Source organism: Thunnus maccoyii, chromosome 6 (assembly GCF_910596095.1).
Source record: "Thunnus maccoyii chromosome 6, fThuMac1.1, whole genome shotgun sequence".
Classification (NCBI taxonomy): Eukaryota; Metazoa; Chordata; class Actinopteri; order Scombriformes; family Scombridae; genus Thunnus; species Thunnus maccoyii.
The window spans coordinates 5,281,631-5,302,765 of NC_056538.1; the positions used below are offsets into that span (position 1 = coordinate 5,281,631).

A 21,135-nucleotide genomic window follows, 5' to 3' on the forward strand; every position below is an offset into this window, starting at 1 on the left:
TGTGATGGATACAACAGAGGAATGTTATCTGCTGTGAAATCATGTGGTCAGAGCTAAACAACACAAGGGCACCTTTGTTTCGTTGTGTCTCTGCTGTGGGAGATCCCCCCTGTCAGCCAATCACACAACTACATGAGCACACAGATGAGATGAAACGTGGTTCACAGAGTGCGCAAAAGGTTCACTGTGTGTATGCTGCTCCTCTGCTCTCATGATAGTAATCAGCTTCATTGGATTTTTTCTTCTTGTCCACGTAGTCAAATCTCAAAACATTACTGTAGAATCCTGATTGTAGCTCGCTCTTCCTGCCACATCCTCACCTGTCTGTCAGAGAGAGAGGTAGAAGATACAGTACATGAAGTTCAGTTGGCTGTTCAAACAGGTCTGATGGACATGATACACTGACAGTTATGCATGTATACACACACACACACTGCAGGCATTCTTAACAGCTCGAATCCAAGCTGAAGCTCTCTGTGCCAAAGAGATGTGTATAGGCCTGCTTCTAGCCTGCTCTCCAGCTGTTACTATGCACCTTCACCATGACCTGCCAAGCCGTCACAAGAGGACACACACCTGCACACTCACAAACGCATACTCACTCACCTTGAAAACACACCTGCAGCATGTCGACACGATCCCGTGCATATCAAAAACACACCTGCTGTACGTATCTGTAAGAATTATGAATTTTTTTTCCCACTGTGTTCTCTCTCTGTCCAAGAAAGTGAAGCATTTTTTTCATCAAACAAATTGACTCAAATGAGAAATGTGGCGTTTTCCAATCACATTTTTCAGTTTAAATATACTGTAGGTATAGGCATACGTTTGTATTTTTTAAGAGGTTTATTGCTTTCAGTCTGAATTTATTGACAAAAAAAAAATGTCCAAATGATGATGGTGATGAATGTTTTGCAATATTTGGGAACTTTTGTCATAATTTGCCGCCTCTACTCCACTTTCCTGATTCAGTACATTGGAATTCACATAAAAATATTTGAATGGATACCCAGCTGTGTGTATGTGTGTGTGTATGTTTCCATCTGGAAGGTTTTTGAGGTTTGTAAAGAGGCAGCTGTGTAGCTCTTTTCTATCCTCTAATGGTCCTGGGCAACAGGAATTAGTCAAGATTAGGATTAGGACAAAGACCTAAGCCTGCTCAACGATGTCTCCTCTTCCTCCTCTGTTTCCCATCACACACACATACACACACACACACACACACACACACACACACACACACACACACACACACACACACACACACACGTCTGCAGACAACACCGCTGTTGCCAATTACAGTGCCAAAGCTGCAGTCTCAATGGGCCATTGTGTGGGTTCTTGTGCTTCATTGGATGTACATTGAGTGTGGAAGGATTACAGAATCGACCCTCATCTCTCACTCGTTCTTTCACCTCTTTCTCTTCTCTTCCATGTCTCTCACCTGTCATCCTTATCTCACCTTGGCAAGTTTTTACTAGATGTTGATGCTTTTTTTAAATATACAGTGCATTTTGATATGTATGATACATTCTTGAGTTTTATCACTGAGGGTGAAAGTTTATTCTTGACCTTAGAATTAGTAGTGTTACAAAAAAATAACTCATGGTCCACTTAGTAGCTTTTTTCCTGAGCTTTCAACCACATCTCTCAGTCTTCATCAGTAGAGAGTTTGTTCAGTTGTCATGATGATGGCTCAGTTTTCACCAAATGATGTAACTATGGAACTTCGGTCATGTGATAACAGGAGGTTGTATATCTGGGGGAAATTGGTCATGATCAGCAGGTGAAAACTCTGGAAAAAGAAAGTGGACCTTGAGTTAAGATTTTTCACTGGTTGATTGTTTTTATTCGTCAGGTTGGAACTAACTGAAGTGACATTTCGAATATAGCAGGACACTAAAGTCCACTGCATACTTCTTCTGACATATTCGCAATCGCAAACTTCTACATTTACAGAGTTGCAGCTTGTGTGTGGACCTAGTGTACGTACCTGGAAATGTGAGACATTGTGGTTTGCGGCTCCTGGTTGATGATGCTGATTGGTCTGTGGTCCCCCTGACCCAATCCAGTCCTCATCCTCCTCCTTCCAAAACACACCGGCAATCAGATAAACACATTTCTAAAGATGAGAAGAATGAGGTAGTAAGCAGGAAACATCACATGTGCAACATACTGTAAAGCCTCTGTGAGTTTCAACAAATAACAGTCAGTCCCGCACAGATGAGAGCACGACTCACATGAGTATGTACACAATAATTGTTGCGGACAGTGTGTATACAGCTGCAGAGGAGATGAAGCCCTGCTGAGCCATTATATATCCACAGATGTTAGTGATCATTAATATTTGTAGGGAATAAAGCATTTGAATCCATCTCTTTTAAAGATAGCCTATTTAGCTTTAACTCATGTAATCTTTACAAAATTTAAAGCTGAATTCATAATAAGGACACACACACACACACTTTCATTTTCATTTTTACTCATAAATACCTTTCCAAACCACACCTGTATTACTCAAGACTCTTAGCACTGTGTGTGTGTGAAGGTGTGTGTGTGTATGTGTGTTGCTGGGATAGATAGACACGTATATGAGCAGAGCTTCATTAGGAGATGAACATATCAGATTGACACCATCAACACTATTATCTACTGTTCTCCGTCAACGCATAGCCTGGGTGCATTTGATTTATGGCTCAATACAGCACTTACATTATATGTTATGTAAGAGCAGATTTCTTAATACTGTATAGTTGCTGCTTACAGTCGGTGCCATCTTTTCTGTTTGGAGCCAGGACCTTCCAAATAAGGAGTGTGGGGTGTTTTCTCTCACACTCCAGAAACAGGCAACGCTACCTCGGACCGAAGCTAATGCTAATTTACCGGGAACACTGAGCGGCACAGACTTTATTATCTTTTTAATTTAGAGATTGAGACCAGAATGACTCGTTAAAAGTATTTATTAGCTTAGTATTTCATGAGAGAAGTTGAGGCTTTTTGAATGGGAGTCTAATAGAGCCAGGGATTTTTTTGGAGCCAGCATCTAGCGACCGTCAGTTATTGCACAGGGAGTTCTGCATTGGCTTCATTTTCAAGCCATGGTTGTTGCTGCTTGCTTTAGATTGAAAAGTTTAGATTGGGGCAGTTGCGGTTATGTTTCATCAATGGGCTGCCTGACTGACAGTCTGTACAGATGTTGCATTAATTGTTACTTAAATTTGCTACATGCAGCAACTTAACATGAATAAACCACACACAATTACCACACATCATTTTGAGGTGTAGCTGCTGTCAACAGTGTGGTACAAAGTCAGCCAAAAGTTGTTGCTGGTGGTGGCAGACAACGGAAGGAATGAAAGGGAAACTCACTTCCAATTGATTTTTGCAGGATGCAACAGGATTTATGGGATATGCAGTTTTAATTTTTAGAAACATCTGTAATCACAATACAACTGCTGTGAGACAGAAGCTCCCCATGGTCTCCACCCTTGTCTCATTTCAAAGCAATTACACCAAGCTGATAAAATGAGTTACACAGTAATGATATACTGACGTTCATAATTGGAACTGAGCATTTAAGCTGCTATTTGCTCTGATCTTATTCCACCTACAGTAGATTGAGTTACCAGCTAATAATGAGAATAGTGAAACGTGTGTGTGTGTTGCTACAAATCCCATCAGGCTACACTCCCACTGACACTCAGTCTCCATCCATCCCTCCCCTCTGCACCCATTAGCTCCATCTCCTACTAACGTTACACAACTCAACCTCGATCCTATCTGTTTCTTATCTACACACACGGGCAGCAGATCCCTGTGTCTGCCCTGCAGTGTTTTAGTTTAGTCACAGTCTGAAGATAGGTTGATGGATAGATTGTGCTTTCGGGGCACTTAAATGTACTGATCCCAATCCAAAGTGAATTACGCTGTGATTACTGTGATTACTGGCTGCCGGTGCACGTGTATGCATGCACAGACACTCCTTTAAGTTATGGAAAAGGTGGAAACACATACTGGGTGGGAACGTTTGGCCAACAGGGAATAATTTTCCCACATTTTGAAATGTGATGCAGCAGTTAGCTGGTGTCGTTTTTCTCCATATTTGGAGATGCTGTTCTGGTTTTTGGACTGAGCAGATTTTTGATAGAATATTATGTTATTGTTTGCTAAGCATACAGTATTTAGTTGTCCCTATTAAGTATGCAAAGTAAAGATCTTCCTACTCTCCCATATAAGTCATTGGTGGTCACTTGAGGTGAGTGTGACTGTCCTCACTGTTGGGTCATCTGCCTGTGGATCTTCAGATGGCTGTAGAGGCCATTCCACGTTCCATATAGTTTGGTGCAGTGTGGGCTTGGGAGAGTGGTGGTGGTTGGTAGTGGTTGAGCCTTTTTCTCCCTGTCCTTGCAGTGCTCGAGCAGTTGCTTGATGAGATGTGGAATTTCTTCAGACTCTTGAACTGTTCCTTTGCTTGCTAGGGGCTCAATGACCTCCCTTCAGCCGGGAGTACAGGATCTGTTTGGGGAGATGTGTGATGGACATGCAGATGACATGGACAATGGCTCTGTAGACCAGGAGTTTTGTTTGGGCCTTTAGGTTTTGATCTTCAAGACTTTTCCTGAGTCTGGCATAGGCTCCATAGGTCCCATATAAGACATTAAGGAAAAACACAAATTTACCATTCACTCTTCCAGGACTTGTGATCGTCAAACATTATACTAGTGGTTTTTGCAACGATGTACTTAAAAGCAGAACTTGCAATACAGACATTCGCATATACGCACAACCAATTATAATTAAAGCTTCCTACAAGAGGCCAGCGGAAAAAGCTGTAAACACCTTTTGTTGTTACGACTTAGCAAATGGTTGCTCATTTACACATCCAGCAGACACTGAGCAACATCAACTTTTATATGGAGCAATGTTTTTGGCCACCTGATGAATGTATGTCTAATATTCACTCTCCTTTTAGCTCTGTGGTCTTCACAAACTTCTGTGGGAATTTTATTTGATACTTACTCCACTTTCTTCACTAGTATGAAGAGAAGTCATTTAACTTCTTCATAGATCCACCATGATTGACCGCCACCATTGATTCTGTTTGTGAGCTCAGCTGAACGAAGGGTTACCCTGCAGAGTAGAGAGTGAGTGTATGTTTATCTCCATGACAAAGACATTTGACATTTACACGCTGTCTGTGGAGACTCCCTGGGCTGAGCCAGCAAGGAACTGTCTCTGATACTGTGATGTAAAACTCCTGATATGTGTGTACTCTGCCAGAACCCATCCATCCATCCATCTACTCTTCCCCGTCTCTGTGGCCCCTTCCTCACCCCTCTACCCCTCCCCCATATCCCCCTCTGAGTTCGGCTGCATTTTACGGCTGGATTCCTGGCAGCAACCCCCCTCCTTTGTGGCTATTAATACAGCCATGAGCAGAAAACAGAAAAAGAAGTATGCTTTTGTCATCAAACAAAACACACACTCACACAAGCATATAAGATGTTTACTGCTAATTATGTGTTACTTTGGAATCCTAGCTAATTTTAACATCTCTACTTGGGTTTATGCCTATTTATATCTCTTTTATTAATTTGCGTGAATGATTTGGCGATGGAAATGACTCATCAAGATTTTTTGAATGCTGGTTTGGCAATACTTATTCTGAAAAAGACACACCAGTAGTAAGAACTTAAAATAGACGTGGATTGATATTGAAGGAAAGAATAAAAATGAAAACAGGGCACAGTTGAAAAGTGTGTGCATACACATGCTGGGGGTTTAACAGAGGTATGCGGCCACTCCCTGGCTACCCCTGGCTCTCTTAATGACTTCCAGACAATAGGCCGTGTTCCCGTCATCATCTCTGTGGAAACAGGTTAATAACCAACTGGCCGGTGGGACAGCTCACCCTCACTGCCCTCTGGAACCAGTAAGCCTTACTGGAAATAAACTTCAGATTCTTAGGTCACCTCCCCATCTACGTCAGCTCAATCCGCCATGGGAATACTGCACTATTTCATTTACTGGCGTATGGATCTAGTGTTTTGGAATAATATCTCAAAGGCACTTTAAAAGAAAATTGGTTTTATAAGTAGGGTGACACCGTGGGAAGTCACTGGTGAGAGAGTAGGGAACTCCTGAGGTTTTCAGCTTTTGTCAGACATCAAGTCTCCCACTACAGGAGGCTGACCCAGATATAAGTGCTACTTCAGGCACTTTGGGGGGTTGAGCAGAAGTAGGAACATGACCCAGAGTTAATCTATCTGTCTGTCAATCACTGTGAGGACATGAAACTATTAGGATCCCTGCAGGGAAATGGGGGCATTTACTGTAACAGCATACAGACAGAAAAAGGGGAAAATAACAATATAGCACATAGCTGACATTTACAGTAAATGAAAAAGAGCTACCAACATTCAATACTGGGACATATCAGGTGGAATGTTTGAATGAATATACTGGGGGGGAGGGGGTGTTAAGACAACATTTGCTGTATGACTTAATGGAAAGTGTGCAGGTATGCAGGAATAAAATATTCAGATCTAGTGAACAAATTGCGAAAATGTTAACTTAAATAAGTACAAATCTCAATAATATTCTCAAAAAACACATGATGGGAAAAACATAAAACTCAACAACAAAGTTAATGTTGGATGCTGTGTGTAACCAGACTAAAATTTCCCTGTGTGGGTGTATGAGTCTAAACTCTCATGGTGATGAGATCTTCCGGTTATGCAGCTTCTCCAACTTTTATGTGTTTATTTATGTGTTATGTTGCAGGCCAGGCTGGCCTCAGGACCAAATAAAAACATGATACAGGCTGTGACGCAGGCAGACTGGGTAGTTTGTGTGATGGAGCTGGGAGTAATAATGATATCTTCTCCAGCTGTCTGGTAATTTTGTGGTGATTCTTGATCATGTGGCATCACATCAGGCCTCAGTGCCAGGAGGTTTTCAGGAAGGATTAGGTCTTCTTCCTTGATTGAAGTTGATCAGTGAGCTCACCTGCTGCAGTTTGGCTGGAGTGAAGATTTTGCAGACATGTGACTGGAAGCCAGTGAGATTATAGGATGATAATACTGGGTGCCTCTACTGAGGAACCATAAATTCTATTCCTACTACTAATGAACCTGACTAGTTTTTTGTTTGTTTGTTTGATTTTGTTGTTTTTCTTCTTCTTCTTCTTTTGTCTTTTAACTTCCTGGTTCTGTTCCAGAAATGAGAAAACCTAATTCAAAATCACATTGACATTTGTAGTAACCAAAATAACTAGAAATCTATTGGAACATAACCTTTCACAATAGTGTGTTATTCACTCTATTTTTTAAAAAAAAAAAAAACTATCTAATAATGTTGTTTATTAAATATTTCTGAAATCCTGTTTTTTAACAAACAGCATTTCCCATAAGCCCTTGACTAGACCCCTAGACAGGGGTTAAACATCACAGATTTGGATGAAACCAAGTTATGATGACACAAGTACCTGCGCTACCAGGCTAGTACATTTTCAGGGGTGTGTGGTTGATCTGTCAGATTTCTTTTTTACTCACAAAGTGACTGTTTGTGACTTTAACTTTGTTAAAGTCACGAAGGTTTCAACTTCTGATAGCAAGTGCTGTAGTGGAGCAAAGTTGTCTTTTGGAAAGTAAACCTCAGTACCATGCTTCATTTATCAGACAGATGAAAGAAAATCTGAATGAGAGATTGCATTGAGTTACAGAAGCGTGTGGAACAGACGCTAGCCCAGACGTGAGGTCACGACTTCAGTTCTCTTTAATGTTTAACATGTTCACCAGGATCACCACAGTGATTATACATCACCCTGAGGGGGACATAAATGTCTACACATTTCACTCAAAATTACAAATATCAACTTTATGGTGGAGCTGGACGAAAAAGTCAGAGGATCACTAAAGTCATAATGATTCATAATTTGTAAACCATGGATATTTGTACCAAATTGTATGACAATCAATCCAATACTTTCTTAGATATGTGGTGGACCAACAGATCGAAATTTCTATCCCTCGTGCCACACCACTAGCTACAAATTAGAAAAAACATTCTAAAAAGAGATTAGTGTGTTATTCATAATTAAGGTGAATGAAACTGAGGATATGCTACTCAGTTCATCCATCCGTTTATTTTCTATACCAACTTATCACATGCAGGATGGGGGGCGATTACTATGATATTCTATCTACAGATGCTTTCAGTTCAGGTCAGTATTCTCCTATACATAATTACTGTATTACCGGAAAATGCTACTCAAATGACTTCATCTGCATATAAACTGATATAGATGACTACTGGAGCAGCACTCTCTTTCACCTGTTTCTTTCCACACACACACCTGTGTGCCTGTTCACTGTAGTCAGCTGTTTGTTAGAAACGGGAATGAAGGCAGCAGTGATAGTGGCCGCCTGTGGCCGCTGACCTCTCACCTAGCTGAGGTCAGAATGTCAGACTCCCCCACATCATCCTGCCCTCCTCTGCCTCACTGCCAGGAATGGAGGAGAAGAGGAGAGGAGGAAGGAAGATGGAGGGAGGGAAGTGGACAGGGAAGACAGGGGAGTCACTCTCTATTGTTGCCATATGTTGGAGCTAGAGTTTACAGAGGAGGGAGGAGAAGAGTGAAAAATGATCCTCTCCCAACAGCTAGCAGGACCTATTTCTCAGATACTTGGCCTGAAAGAGACCGAGGACAGACTGTTCCTCTTCCACACTTCTTACCCATCTTTCATCATGAATTAACCAACAGCAGACAAGAAAAGGCTGATGGGAGAGTGGGAGCAGCTGAGCACAGCAGCAGTAAGCTGCTGCTGTGTTGTGGGTTAGCATAAAGGTCGAGGTGCTGCCAGCAGGTTGTAGGTTTAATCCTGAGCTCTGAGGCTTTGGTACCTTGAGGGTGGTTAGTATGACTATGGTGTCCATCAATACTACTGTAGGACCTCTGAGCAAGGCATTGGAAACTGCATTCTGACATCTCTAAGGAAAAGCATGTGCAGCAGACTCTGTTGCGTTGGAAATTTAAGAAAGATACCTAAAAAGACAAAATCTAGTCACTATCACATGCATTTTAAGTGGCAAATTAAAGGTCCCGCTCTCCCTTAGCTGATTAGATCTCTGCTCAGGTTGAGATTCGGCTGAGCGACAATAATAAAAATATTTATTTATATACAGCATTTTTCAAACCAAAGTTACACAGTGGTTTACAAGAGAAAATCAACAATGAATGGGCAAATAAAAGTACAGAAAATTAAATCCTTAACAATAAAATAAGAAACAAATAAAACAGATAAGCCATATTAGAAATGGAAAAACTGAATCATGTTTGTTGGCTGAGATGCTCCTCAGTCTGATGAAGCATGACTGTGACTTGTTTGTCAAGGGAGAGGCCACTGTTGAAAATTACACCATAGTTTCTGGCTGCAGGTTTGATACTTGCAGACATGGGAGCCAAGACTGTTCGACCAAATATCAGCTATGCTGGGAATTATGATGTGTCATCAAACGGCATCGACTAGGGTGCCCTGGTGGCTTGGTAGTTTGTCTATGTTCCCTCAGATCAGTACCTCCACCAATGAGGTAATATTTTCATCCCTGTCCATTTGTTTGTTTGTTCATTTGTCTGTCTGTCTGACCCTAACCCTCTAACCCTAACCCCCGCCCTTCAAGGGACCCCAACAGCACTTTATGCATGTTATGGAAGGGCCGGTTCTGATGATGAGGGAACATGGGGCCTAACTTGGATGGGGAAAAACATTCTTGAGGAAACATAGGGCTGACCCGAGTGGCTTACAGGTTAAGGTGCCAACCAGAACCCACAAAATCCTTTGTTTGTGCCTGGCTGGGGACTTTTGTTGCATTTCATTCCCCATCTATCTCATCTATCTCTTCCTTCATATCATGCCATCTTTGTATCATTTATTGTCTGTCTAATAAAGGCACAAAATAACCCCCAAAATATATAAAACTGCATCTACTACTACTATTAAGAATAATAAAGATACTCGTGCTGACAGGTGAAACAAAACAAACAGCAGGGTGAAGGAGATGTCAACCAAGTACAGTCAGTCTGCACAGTCCTGATAGGAGCTCTAATCAGGCAAAGTGAAAACACCTGTGTGGGTGAACCATTGGCAAGGAGTGACTTTATCTGGATTTTAATCTTTTCACTCCCAGGATTTGATTAAAAAACTTTAGGCTTTTTTTTTAGAGCTGACTTGTCTACTACTATGACTTGCCATAGTAGGTAAAGCACAGGTGTTCTTAATAACATTAACATGACAGGCCATCATTAATTTTACTATTTACACCTGTGCTTTTCCTACTGGGACATGTCAAAATGTCTTCCATAGAAAAGCCCTAAGGACTGATTCAAACAGAAATTGGGCTTATGCAGGAGCAACACAAGATAAAAGCACATTACTCCCTCAACTAGAAAGTGTTGGACAGAACAAACAACATACTCATGATGACCAGCAGCAAGGCTAAAAATATAAATTTTGTCATGAGGATGGTGATGGAGGGAAGGCCATGCCATGCAGTCTTTCATATTCAGAGGTGGGTGAATACGCTCCACAAATTTCATGGCAGTCAGCCCATTAGATCAGTTGATGTTGACACTAAAATTTTAGTCTTGACCCTGAAAATGGTAGAACAATCTCACCACACAGTCCTTTCAGTAGGTGAACGTGTCACACAGTCTTCTTCAGCAGCCAGTTATTATGAAATTAGAGATGTTCAAATTTCCATTTTTTCTGAGCATTTTAAGGACTTTTGTACACATGGGCCTAAAAGTTGAGACTGAAAGTTCATTCTTGACCTTGAAAAAATGTAAATTTGAGCATCTACATTTCCACAGCAACTTACAAAAACTGTCTGTATGCAGTTTGTACAAAACCACATGTGAAATCATGTCCTCTCACAAGATAACGCTGTACGGTAACTTGCATTCAGTGTTACTGTGTTACAAAGAAAACTTTTCCTTTACCAACATACCCCATGTGATCCAGTACTGTAGGCTCTTACCTGCAATTAGGTTTTTATATCTTCACAGTTCAAAAGCTGTGCATATTTTCCACTCACAATGCAAAGTGCGATTTTTCTAGCAGAGAAATTGCAGGCTATGTGAATGTATTTGAAGAACAGGTGGTTTTAGTGTGTCTGTCTTCCTCCAAGAAGATTCTTCTATACACTCCTGGGAGGAAATTACAGAGCAGGGATCCCCTGTCACTAACTGTTTCCTCTGATAACTTAACAATATGTATGTGTGTGTGCACACAAGAGCATGTTTCTTGCCTCATATTGGTACATTTGTACATACTATACACTATAGGACTTACTGCATTCTGGGTTTTTTTTATTGATGCCATAGTAAAATACAAGGTCACAAGCTGTCACTGTCCTCATTGTAGTTGACAGTGGTGAACGGCTGTTTACAAGCTCTGTAATAATTCATAACGTGTAGTATACTATAAGCCTGTCCTGTCACCTACCACAAAGATTGAAAACAGAAGGAAACTGCTAGCCTGACTGAAAATCTGTCAACCAGCACTTCTTTTGATCAAGTAACACATTATATCTTAGTTGTTTAATCTGTAAACAAACAGAAATGTAGCGAACATGTGACAAGTTGTGGTTTTATGGGAAGTTACAAGCTGCAACTATTTCTAGCTAGCTTAATTTACCGTTGCTTCCAGTGTTTTTGCTAAGCGAAGCTAATTGTCTCCTTGCTCTAGCTTCACATTTAGAGGAAGACAGTAGTATTCATCTTGTCATCTATCTCAAAAAAGCAAATAAGTGTATGTCCCAAAATGCCGAACTATTCTTTAAATTTGTCCAGTTATTTTCTGTCACCTAAATTTGAGTATAAAGGGGCTACAATTCCTACACTATTCATCTTATGTGGATGCTAACATGCTGCTGCTGGATTACAGAGCCAACAAAACAATGTGCTACATGTTCTGATACTTTCTGAGTGCACTGTATGTTTCCCAGCAGACCACCAAATACTCCCCCTCCTGCGGTCAAGTCGTCCCATCCGCACCTCACCCCCACGCAGACACAGCCTTTATTGAAGTGTCAGTGATGAAGATGCCTCTGACAGCTGAACAATATCCTCTGACTAAACACAGGACGTGGCGCTCACCCAGCACCCTCATACCTCCTCCTGTTTGAACAGACAGGTTTCCCAGCGCAAGTTGTCCCAAAGCAACAGCCAATATTGTGGCATTTGCAAAAATTCTGTTGTCCAAACGTCCACTGGGTCCACGCTGAAAGTTGTCGGTAAATACCTGCTGAACCATGATAAAGAAACACTCTCTTACCAGTGAATACTTGAGGTTAAGAGGTGAGAGCCTTTGTCATTGTGAAGCTGCATGAGCCAATTTCACAACCTGTGGTATGATTTCTGTACATTGCACACCCTCTGGAGCTAAAAGTTGAGTTCAGTGAGTCCGTTTTTTCCAGATGGAAAGTTTGCTAACATATGTTTAGGAGGCACCTTTACATCACTGAAGTTTGATTTATCTTTTCCTGTTGATGAAGGGTATTTCTTGCCACTGATAGTGGGGAAATTTGTCCACTGCTGGCCTCAGTGTGACAGCACAGGAATAACAAACTCCTTCTTGTTCTTCTTGCCCTTCATCTTATTATTCTTTCTCTTCCTCTGTCTCTGCTCTCACGTGTGCTCAAGGCTTTTCCACATTATCTGCTCCGTTTCACTCGTTTCATCCAAACATTTTATGGTTCCCCACTCATGATACAATGACGCACTGGTAAGGGATTTGTTGTTCCCTGAAGAAAGAAAGGGGAGCTTTTGTCTGCTTACACTTCTGTCACTCCATTATGAGACTGTTATAGGGGAAAGACTTTGCATGTTCTCTGTGTGTGTGAGTGTGTGTGTGTGTGTGTTCATGTATCTGCACATTTACGGGTTGTTCCTCCTCTATATAGTGCTGTAACATGGTGACAGCTGCTAACAGCAGACCAGACTAAACAACTGGTCAATCCCCTCTAAGCTTCAATGTTGTTTGATTTACTTTTTAGAAGTCAGGGACAAATTAGACTGAAGCTAAATGTACACGCACCTCCTGTATGTCCATCCAGGGTTTCTTACACAGCTTAGCTCGGTCTATTTTAGTGTCATCTTGACATGATGGTTCCTACTTTTAGCCTCTTATCAGTAGGGAGCAAACACTCTAATAAGACACGTGTGTTGCAGGAAAGAGTAACGTGACTTGTAGCGTAGTATAAAATTTGGGTTTGTAAAGCTGCCACCAGCTGAGGTGATGATATCGTTAAATTTGATTCCTAATTTAAAAGGATACAGGGTTTCATCCAGAATTGGTTCCTGGCACAGGTGCTTCATGAGACAAAAATAGTTCTTAGCCGACACAGCAAGCTTTTAATTTGCACTTACAGTAAATGCTCTTCATGGCCAAATCCACTATCAATCCAAACAAGCACGGTCTTCAATATTGTAACGATTGAGACATATGGTCTACAACCACGCTAGCGGCTTGTGCTTTGATTTAATTGCTAACATCAGCATGCTAACACACTCACAAAAACAATGTTTACAAGTAGATGTTAAACTGGTTTAATGTTTTTCATGTTCACCATCTCAGTTTAGTGTGTTCTTATGGTAACATTTGCCAATTCAGCACTATACACAAAGTACACCTGAGGCAGATGGGAATGTCATTAGTTTTGCAGGTATTTGTCCATAAAATAAAAGTTTTGACCTTATGTAAGGCAGGGGATCACCAACGTTATTACAATTCATCCTTAGGGGAACATGAATATCTGTATAAAGTTTCATGGCAATCCATTTAATATTTCTTGAGATATTTCAGTCTGTGTGTCTCACCCACAATTCTTCATGGTCACTCGTCAGCAAAGACGTTTTTATCTCAAGTTTAATGCTGCCCAGAGATTTCATGTGACTAAAGCCCCATTCAGACTGGATTTACAGGGGGAAGTGGGGTGATTTCAGTATTACCTGTGCTGGTCAGATAATAATTACAGCCCCAGTTACCTTTTTGTTTTGTGGCAAACTGGTCCTCCTCTAATATAAGTCCAGTCCAGAGAGGCACATTACATTTTCAAAGTCTAGAAGTTTTTATAGAGCTGTGCTAAAAACATAGCCTAATCAGAAAGAGACATTCAAGTACTTTGCAACTGTTTGTGTTAATAATCAAACTACAGCTACATAATTACTGGTAAATTATACCCAATATTCAAAATAATACCAGCCAAGGTGGCATGCTTTTCTAATGGAGTTACTTTTGGAATAGCAATCATATACAGGTCAAGTTCTCCCAAACTGATGCAGATATCAGTTACTATGCACACTGACTCACTTGGGAGCTACTGTGTACTTACATGGGTTTTCAGTGCTGGTGTGGGCTTATATATCCACACCTATTCAATATATATTGTTAAATATTTGCAGGGTAGCAGCTGCTTGCAGCAATGTTGACCTACATTAGAACATTGCACTTGATGGCTTCCTGGCTACGATACAAATCCAAATATTGCCAGTGGTCTTTATCAGTTGGTCCTGTCCACCTGAAGTTGAAATCCAACATTAAGCATATAAACAAGCAGGAACCAAATGGATGAAATGATAACACACAGAAGAAGAAATATAATATTTGGACACTGGCCATGGACAGGAAGGAGCCCTCGGTTCTCCCAAAGTTCAACCTCACTTCCAGGGAAGATGAAACAGATCTGTTTCATGAGGCCAGAATATTTGTGTATACACTGAGTCTTCTTTAAGTGAGTGTGCACACATGTGATGGGTGCAGCATGTCCTCAGGTCCCTTGTCAGTTCTGTGCCATGTTAAGTGTTGAGCCCACAGCGATCAACAGTGTGTTCTGCCAGCAAATAAGACCTCGAGATACCAGAGAGTTGACAGGAACCTCAGCAGCTCCACTATCATGTTTCCCACTCTGACCCACAGTGGACGTCTGCTGATCTGAGTACTTAAGCTGGGGAAGCTCCCCTCCCCAAAGCCAGACATTCTGCAATTTGTCTCCCCCCTCCTATTGGATAGCCAGCTGTTTCCACCTCACTACCCCGTACCCCTGCCCCATTCCCCATCGTGCAATATACAACTGCCTCCCTCACCTTTTCATACATAATATTTTCTCCAGAAGTCCTCACTTTTTCCCTTATTCCCTTCCAGGTGTGTCATCAGCCTTTTATGAAATGACCCCCCCCCCCCGCACACACACACACACACACACACACCCTTCTTGTTTTAACACACACACACACACACACACACCCCACCAGCATTCCTATATGGTGAGCTCAGCCAAATACACTCACATTTATATACTCCCAGCCATTTCTCAAGTGAGCACAGCATGCTATATCTCTGTAAGAACTGCATTGTGAGAGACAGGAGGGGATAGAGTCGTGGTTCAGGGGTCTGCCTTGCCACAGACTTTTTGCTGGAGGAAAATTGAGATCTTTTCTTGAAGTCTTAAGGGATGAATTTATGAAAAAAAAAGTACTTACTTCTATTTGTAGGCTATCTAGCCCTGCAGAGAGTTTTGGTTTTATTTGATGAGGTTTTAAGATATCTATCTTTGAGATTTCTGCCTCCACCCCAATAAAGGTACATGGAATTTACTTTTGGTGCTCACAGCATTGAGAAATAACATTTAACTTCTCTTTCCAGAAACAGTGTCTCTGTTGCTCCAATGAAAATATGTTCGGTGAGATCTGTGGATTTTCCAGAGTAACAAGTATATTGTTTGTGGAATGAGATGTTGTTTCCGTGATATGATGATATTTTTTAATGTCATCATGAGCTTAAAAATGGGGCATCTCAGTGGCCTAGTATGATAGGCTATGCTAGCAGCTAGATCCAGCTAGGAACAGACAGAAGCAACAAAAAAATATTAGTGATTAGTTGATGCTAGCGGCAACAGCAAAATGGCCCAAGAATCTGCTCCAAACAATATTTTTTTAATAATATTTTATACTCGTAATTCCAAAGCAATGCTAATGTTGCTCTGTATCCACTGGATGTGTAAAATAAACAACTGAAAGTACCACATAGTGCTAACATACCACAGAAAGAAAAATAAATAGTAAAAGGTTAAAGTACTTGTAGTAACACAGCATTTAATTTAAGACACCCTAAATTACCATTTGCTCCACCAGTTTCTGGCCATTGCAAACATATTGTGAATGATTTCAGTTGTTCTTATGTACAGTCACATCCTCTATCTGTCTGTTTAGTGGTTTCAGACAGCAAAGACAAGCTGAGCAGATGCTGTGGTTCTGCTTCCAAACATGCTGACGTTATCTAAACACAGAATTGATGCATCAGTGGTGAAATAATGTTCTCAGTCAAACAGTGCAGAAATCAACCCTTTCTATTTAATTCCACTGTGACAGCCAAGTTTGAAACACAACCAGCTGTTCAGAGTTATTTGTTGCCAAAGAGCAGAGGATCTCCAACATGGGTGCCTGCGGGTGCATTACATCTCCTGAAGGCCTTTTCTCAGGGTCTGTTACACTGACAAGTTTGACGTGGTTTGCTGCTGACCTTGAGAAAACGTGCACAGCTATCAGTGCTGCACTATTGACCTGAGTTGTGTTGTTCTGTGCCAAAGGGGCTGACTATAAACACACCAGCGCTAAGCTCCATCTATCTGTCTGACAGGGCCACATGGAAAGTGACAGCTTGACCCACAACCTATGTGGGTCAGTAGCACCATGCGGTTAAGAGTTTGAGATAGAGGTATCTGCTCAGGATGGAGATTAGCTGTTCCATGTGGCTGATTGTGTTTGGAGAGAGGAAGGAGAGCCTCTGCTGCACGTCTGCACTGATCACAGAGACAGGAAAAAGACGGGGTCACATATTGCACACACTGAAATGTGAACTGAAGACTGATGATGTTTGACATTAAAACTTGATCTCAATCACTTTAGTGGTCCGGCTGCCAGATCAGTGGATATATTTTGGCAGCTGGCCCATCACTGAGCGTGTCAGTGACAGCGCTGCCTGATTTAAAACAAAGACTTCTCCAGTCTTATCACAGGAGAGGAGACAGACACACAGAACAGAACAGACCATTCGCTGCCTCTCATACCTACAACAACCAGCTCATTTATCCAAAGCCATCAAATGGCCCACTTTGAAGTAAGTCGTGCTGTGCTGATTTGTTGCTTTGTTTTGTCTGAAGTCGTGTCAAAAAAGCCCATATGTTGGAAAAATGTCCAAAAACCTGAAAAGAGTGAACGGGCCAACAATGACTCAACAAGCAACAGACATCTGGATTTTTTTTTTTTTTTTTTTTTTTCAAACCAGGGGAACATGATGCCCTGACTCTTTGTCTGATCCAAACACAACATATTGGTTTCTAAATGGCGCCACACAAAACTCAGACAATATTAAAGGGCCAACAAGTGCATTTTTTATTCCCATGTGTCAAAAAAATCAGTACAACTGATCAATACCACAATGATTCATTCAACAGGTGTTTAAAGTGCTGGCTTTTTCCAGCATGCACTATTTTATGGAAAAACTTTCCCTAACAGCCCTCCTGCTGGTCTCCAGTGTAGGTCACAGATGACTTCATGCTTCTTTTAAAAGCAATGAAGGCTGCTAGTGTGTTGATGTTAACTGTAAATTGTATATGTGTTTCAGAGTATTGAGCGAGAGGAACCAATAGAAGTGGACCCAGCCCCAACAAATGCTGGACTGGAGAATGGACACGCTGCTACAACAGGTAACCAGCACATTAAACATGTTTCACATCATGGTAGTGCAAGTTGTCCTCACATTTAGAATTTATATACAGAAGTGATTTCAACCTTTTAAAGGGGTAATCCACTGATTTTACACTTGAAGATCAGTTTACTAGTCATGGTGATTACTACTCAGCCTGTAAAAACAGTTGCATAATATCTTCCGTGTCTCTGGAGGAGCTTTGAGTAGGAAAATAATCCTTGATGATGTCATAGTGATGTCATCAGGGTTATCATGGCTTTAGCATGGAGACATGTTACAGACATGGGAATTTACCAGGCAGAGAGGGTCTAACAAAAACATACTATCGAGTTGCATGATGGGAAGTGTAGGATCCACTGTTTTTGGAGCTTGACTCATACCAGGGACTAAAGGTCAAGATATTTCAGCCTGTGATTCATCAATGTCGACCACTCTTTTTTTATCTGTCTATTGTGAGTCCCACAAGTTTATGGAAATTCAATACTAAATCACACACACAAAATTACAAGAAAAGTAAATCTATGCTCTTTGCACTTTCTCAAAAACTTAGACGCACCAGAAACTCCTTGACATTTAGAGATGGGGTAATATCTATGAGCAGGTCTTACTTTACATACTTGGTGTGACACAAGATCATTGCCTACAGTAGAAGCTGTATACGACTAAGGTCATCATAATTAGTTGCTGGTTTGGTTGCAATAAGCACAGCAATGGTATTTGTGGAAGGGAAGTCCTCATCACTATGCCCCTCTTCTTATTCACGACTCTCAACACTACTGCAGTGTAACAGAACAGGGTGACACCAGATTCAACTAGTGATCAACAGAGCTGCACGTCTCATGACAGACCACACTCTGAAAGACTTCATAAAGACTGACTGCAAATGGATGGTTAGGACAGTATAGTGGAGAGAATTAAAGTAGCTGTACAGAGAGTTATTTGTATTTAATATATGTACCCAGGACTCCCTGGAAAGTAGTATTGATGCTGAGTGGATTATCCCGGTGAAATAAAGTAAACTAAATATTTTAAGGCTGATTTAAATCTTATAAATGTATGAGGTTAGAGAAGTTGGCCTTTAATAAAGAAGTACATGCTTTTCTGATGCTTTTTCCTCATGGTGACCATAGCGGCAGCCGTTCTCTATATCCACTTGTTATTAAGCAGTTCAGAGACTGTGGTTGTACTGGGCAGCTCCCAGTATGTGTGACTCTTTGAATGTGAAGCAGGCTGTGGTAATGTTATAAACTTCTGGAACTTCAGGATAATAAGCTGAGTTGAGTTAGTTAAAGCTGCCATTATTCACTTTTCACCACTTGGGGGCAGCAGAACAAGCTGAGGTGCTTCTTAACAGGCGCCTATTCTCTGTACACATCCATTAGACATGGAGTAACATTAGCTTTCATTTGGAGCTGTGTTTCTGTTCACCTGAATGATGAATGTAATTCCAATATTCACTCTGTTTTGGTCTCCACCAACTCCTGAGTAAAATATCCAGCTTTTTAGTTGCTCAATGCTCTACTGTGTTCACTAGCGATGCAAATGAGAGCTGAGACTCAAACAAAACACATTTCCAGGTTGGAAAATCAAAACAAAGAGCTAAAAGACACTAAAACACTCCGTAGAGCTGAGGGGAGCTGCAGAACCCAATTACCTGTGGGTTTGTCACTACAAGCAACACTTTTCACATTACACAGTGAATCGCATGTTAATATGAAAATATTAATGAGTGCAGCTTTAAAAATGTTCATTAATGTGATCATTCTACATGTTTTGATCCATACAGAACATTCAGTGTTGGTACATGGAAAGATTTCTCCACCCAATAACTTGCCACTCGAGCACACAGCCCCTGTTGCCATGCGGATGCCCCACCTCCCCATCACCGCTACCACCAAGACAGCAGAAATCAAGGGCTCTCCTGACTCTACCAGCAGCCCCACTGGTTCCTGGTCCTCACCAGTCTCAGAGGCCCCACCTCCGAGCCAATCAACTGCCAGCACCACCCAGCCCGAACCAATACCAGAGTCCCCGACTCAACCAGGTGGATGATGTTTTCAACTTTATCTCAACTTTTCTTCTTAAATATCAAATTTGAGTTTCAATATGTGAAAACCTCCAAGTCGTTGATTATAATCATCAACTTTCTTTCACAGTTGGTTTTGGAAAATCACCTAACTTACAGTTTCCTTTGGTTTTCTTGTTGTTAGTGTCTTCTGTGAAGACATGGACCCCTACACCTATCAGAGCTCTGGGATCTCCTCGCCTTCAAGGTGAGCCTTGCTAGCAGACAGATCTATCTATCTATATATATATATATATATATATATATATATATATATATCACCCCCTCCCATATATATATATATGGGAGGGGGTGAGAGAGGGAATTTTATATGAATTACTGTGACTGTCTTTTGCAGAGAAGGCAAATTCAGCCCCTGCTAAGTCTGTGACCTACTCAGGGCTGCTGCAGCATGACAGGTGAGTGGAAGGTGACTGAAGAACAGATATAGTTTTTCATGTATGATTTGGCAATCTGACTCTTCTATGCACCCATCCTGCAGAGATGGTGACATAAACAATGACAGACCCTTTGGGTCGGGAGGAGAGAGGAGGCGGGAGCTGGTGAGGTCACAGACTCTGCCACGAAACATTGGTGCTCAGGCTCGTCGATCTATCTTTGAGAGACTGGACTCTGAAGCCAGTAACAGGTAATGCTGCACTGGGGTCACGTGGGAATGATGGTAGATAAATGGTTCCCTTTAAAATTGAAACTCACACCTGCACCTTTTTTGTCCTGTATAGTCGCCCCAAACCAGTGGACTCTAAACCCAAACTGAAGCGCTCTCAGAGTTTTGGAGTTTCCAGCGCCAGCAGCATAAAACAAATCCTTCTTGAGTGGTGCCGCTCTAAGACAATAGGCTACCAGGTAAATCACCAAGTTATCTTGTCATTTGCTTTACATTGCATACATTTTAGATTGTGTAATATTTTCAACCATTTCGAGTCATACTTTCTATCATTTGGCTCCTATGTCATATTATCCGTTACTCCTTGGCTCCTTACAAGTTCAGATTTTTAAAGTAATCTGCCTGAGTTAGTCCATGTACTACAAATTGCACAAATATTAAATTACTGACGACCATTTTCCAAATCAGGTCATATTTGATTATGTTTTTAAGGGGTTTTCCAACTTTCCAGACAGTCACTGGCATCACCATAGCATGAAAATAAACCAGCAAATATTTGCTTAAGATAGGTAATCCATTGTGTCTGGTTGTATTTTTGTCAATGTTACTTTATTGTTGCATGGTAATCTCGCCTACATTATTGTGGAAACTGATGCTGTGTTCATATTTGAAAG

General features: G+C 41.2%; 1 protein-coding gene across 1 annotated transcript in view; it reads left to right on the top strand.

The window, feature by feature from the left end:
* smtnl (smoothelin, like) overlaps positions 1-21,135 on the top strand; it is a 31,020-nt gene that overhangs the window by 5,548 nt on the left and 4,337 nt on the right. Inside the window, exons 3-8 of the mRNA XM_042413149.1 lie at positions 17,685-17,766; positions 19,555-19,812; positions 19,979-20,041; positions 20,192-20,252; positions 20,336-20,482; positions 20,577-20,700. Coding sequence (XP_042269083.1) covers positions 17,685-17,766; positions 19,555-19,812; positions 19,979-20,041; positions 20,192-20,252; positions 20,336-20,482; positions 20,577-20,700 — 735 coding nt within the window. The remainder of the gene's footprint in view (positions 1-17,684; positions 17,767-19,554; positions 19,813-19,978; positions 20,042-20,191; positions 20,253-20,335; positions 20,483-20,576; positions 20,701-21,135) is intronic.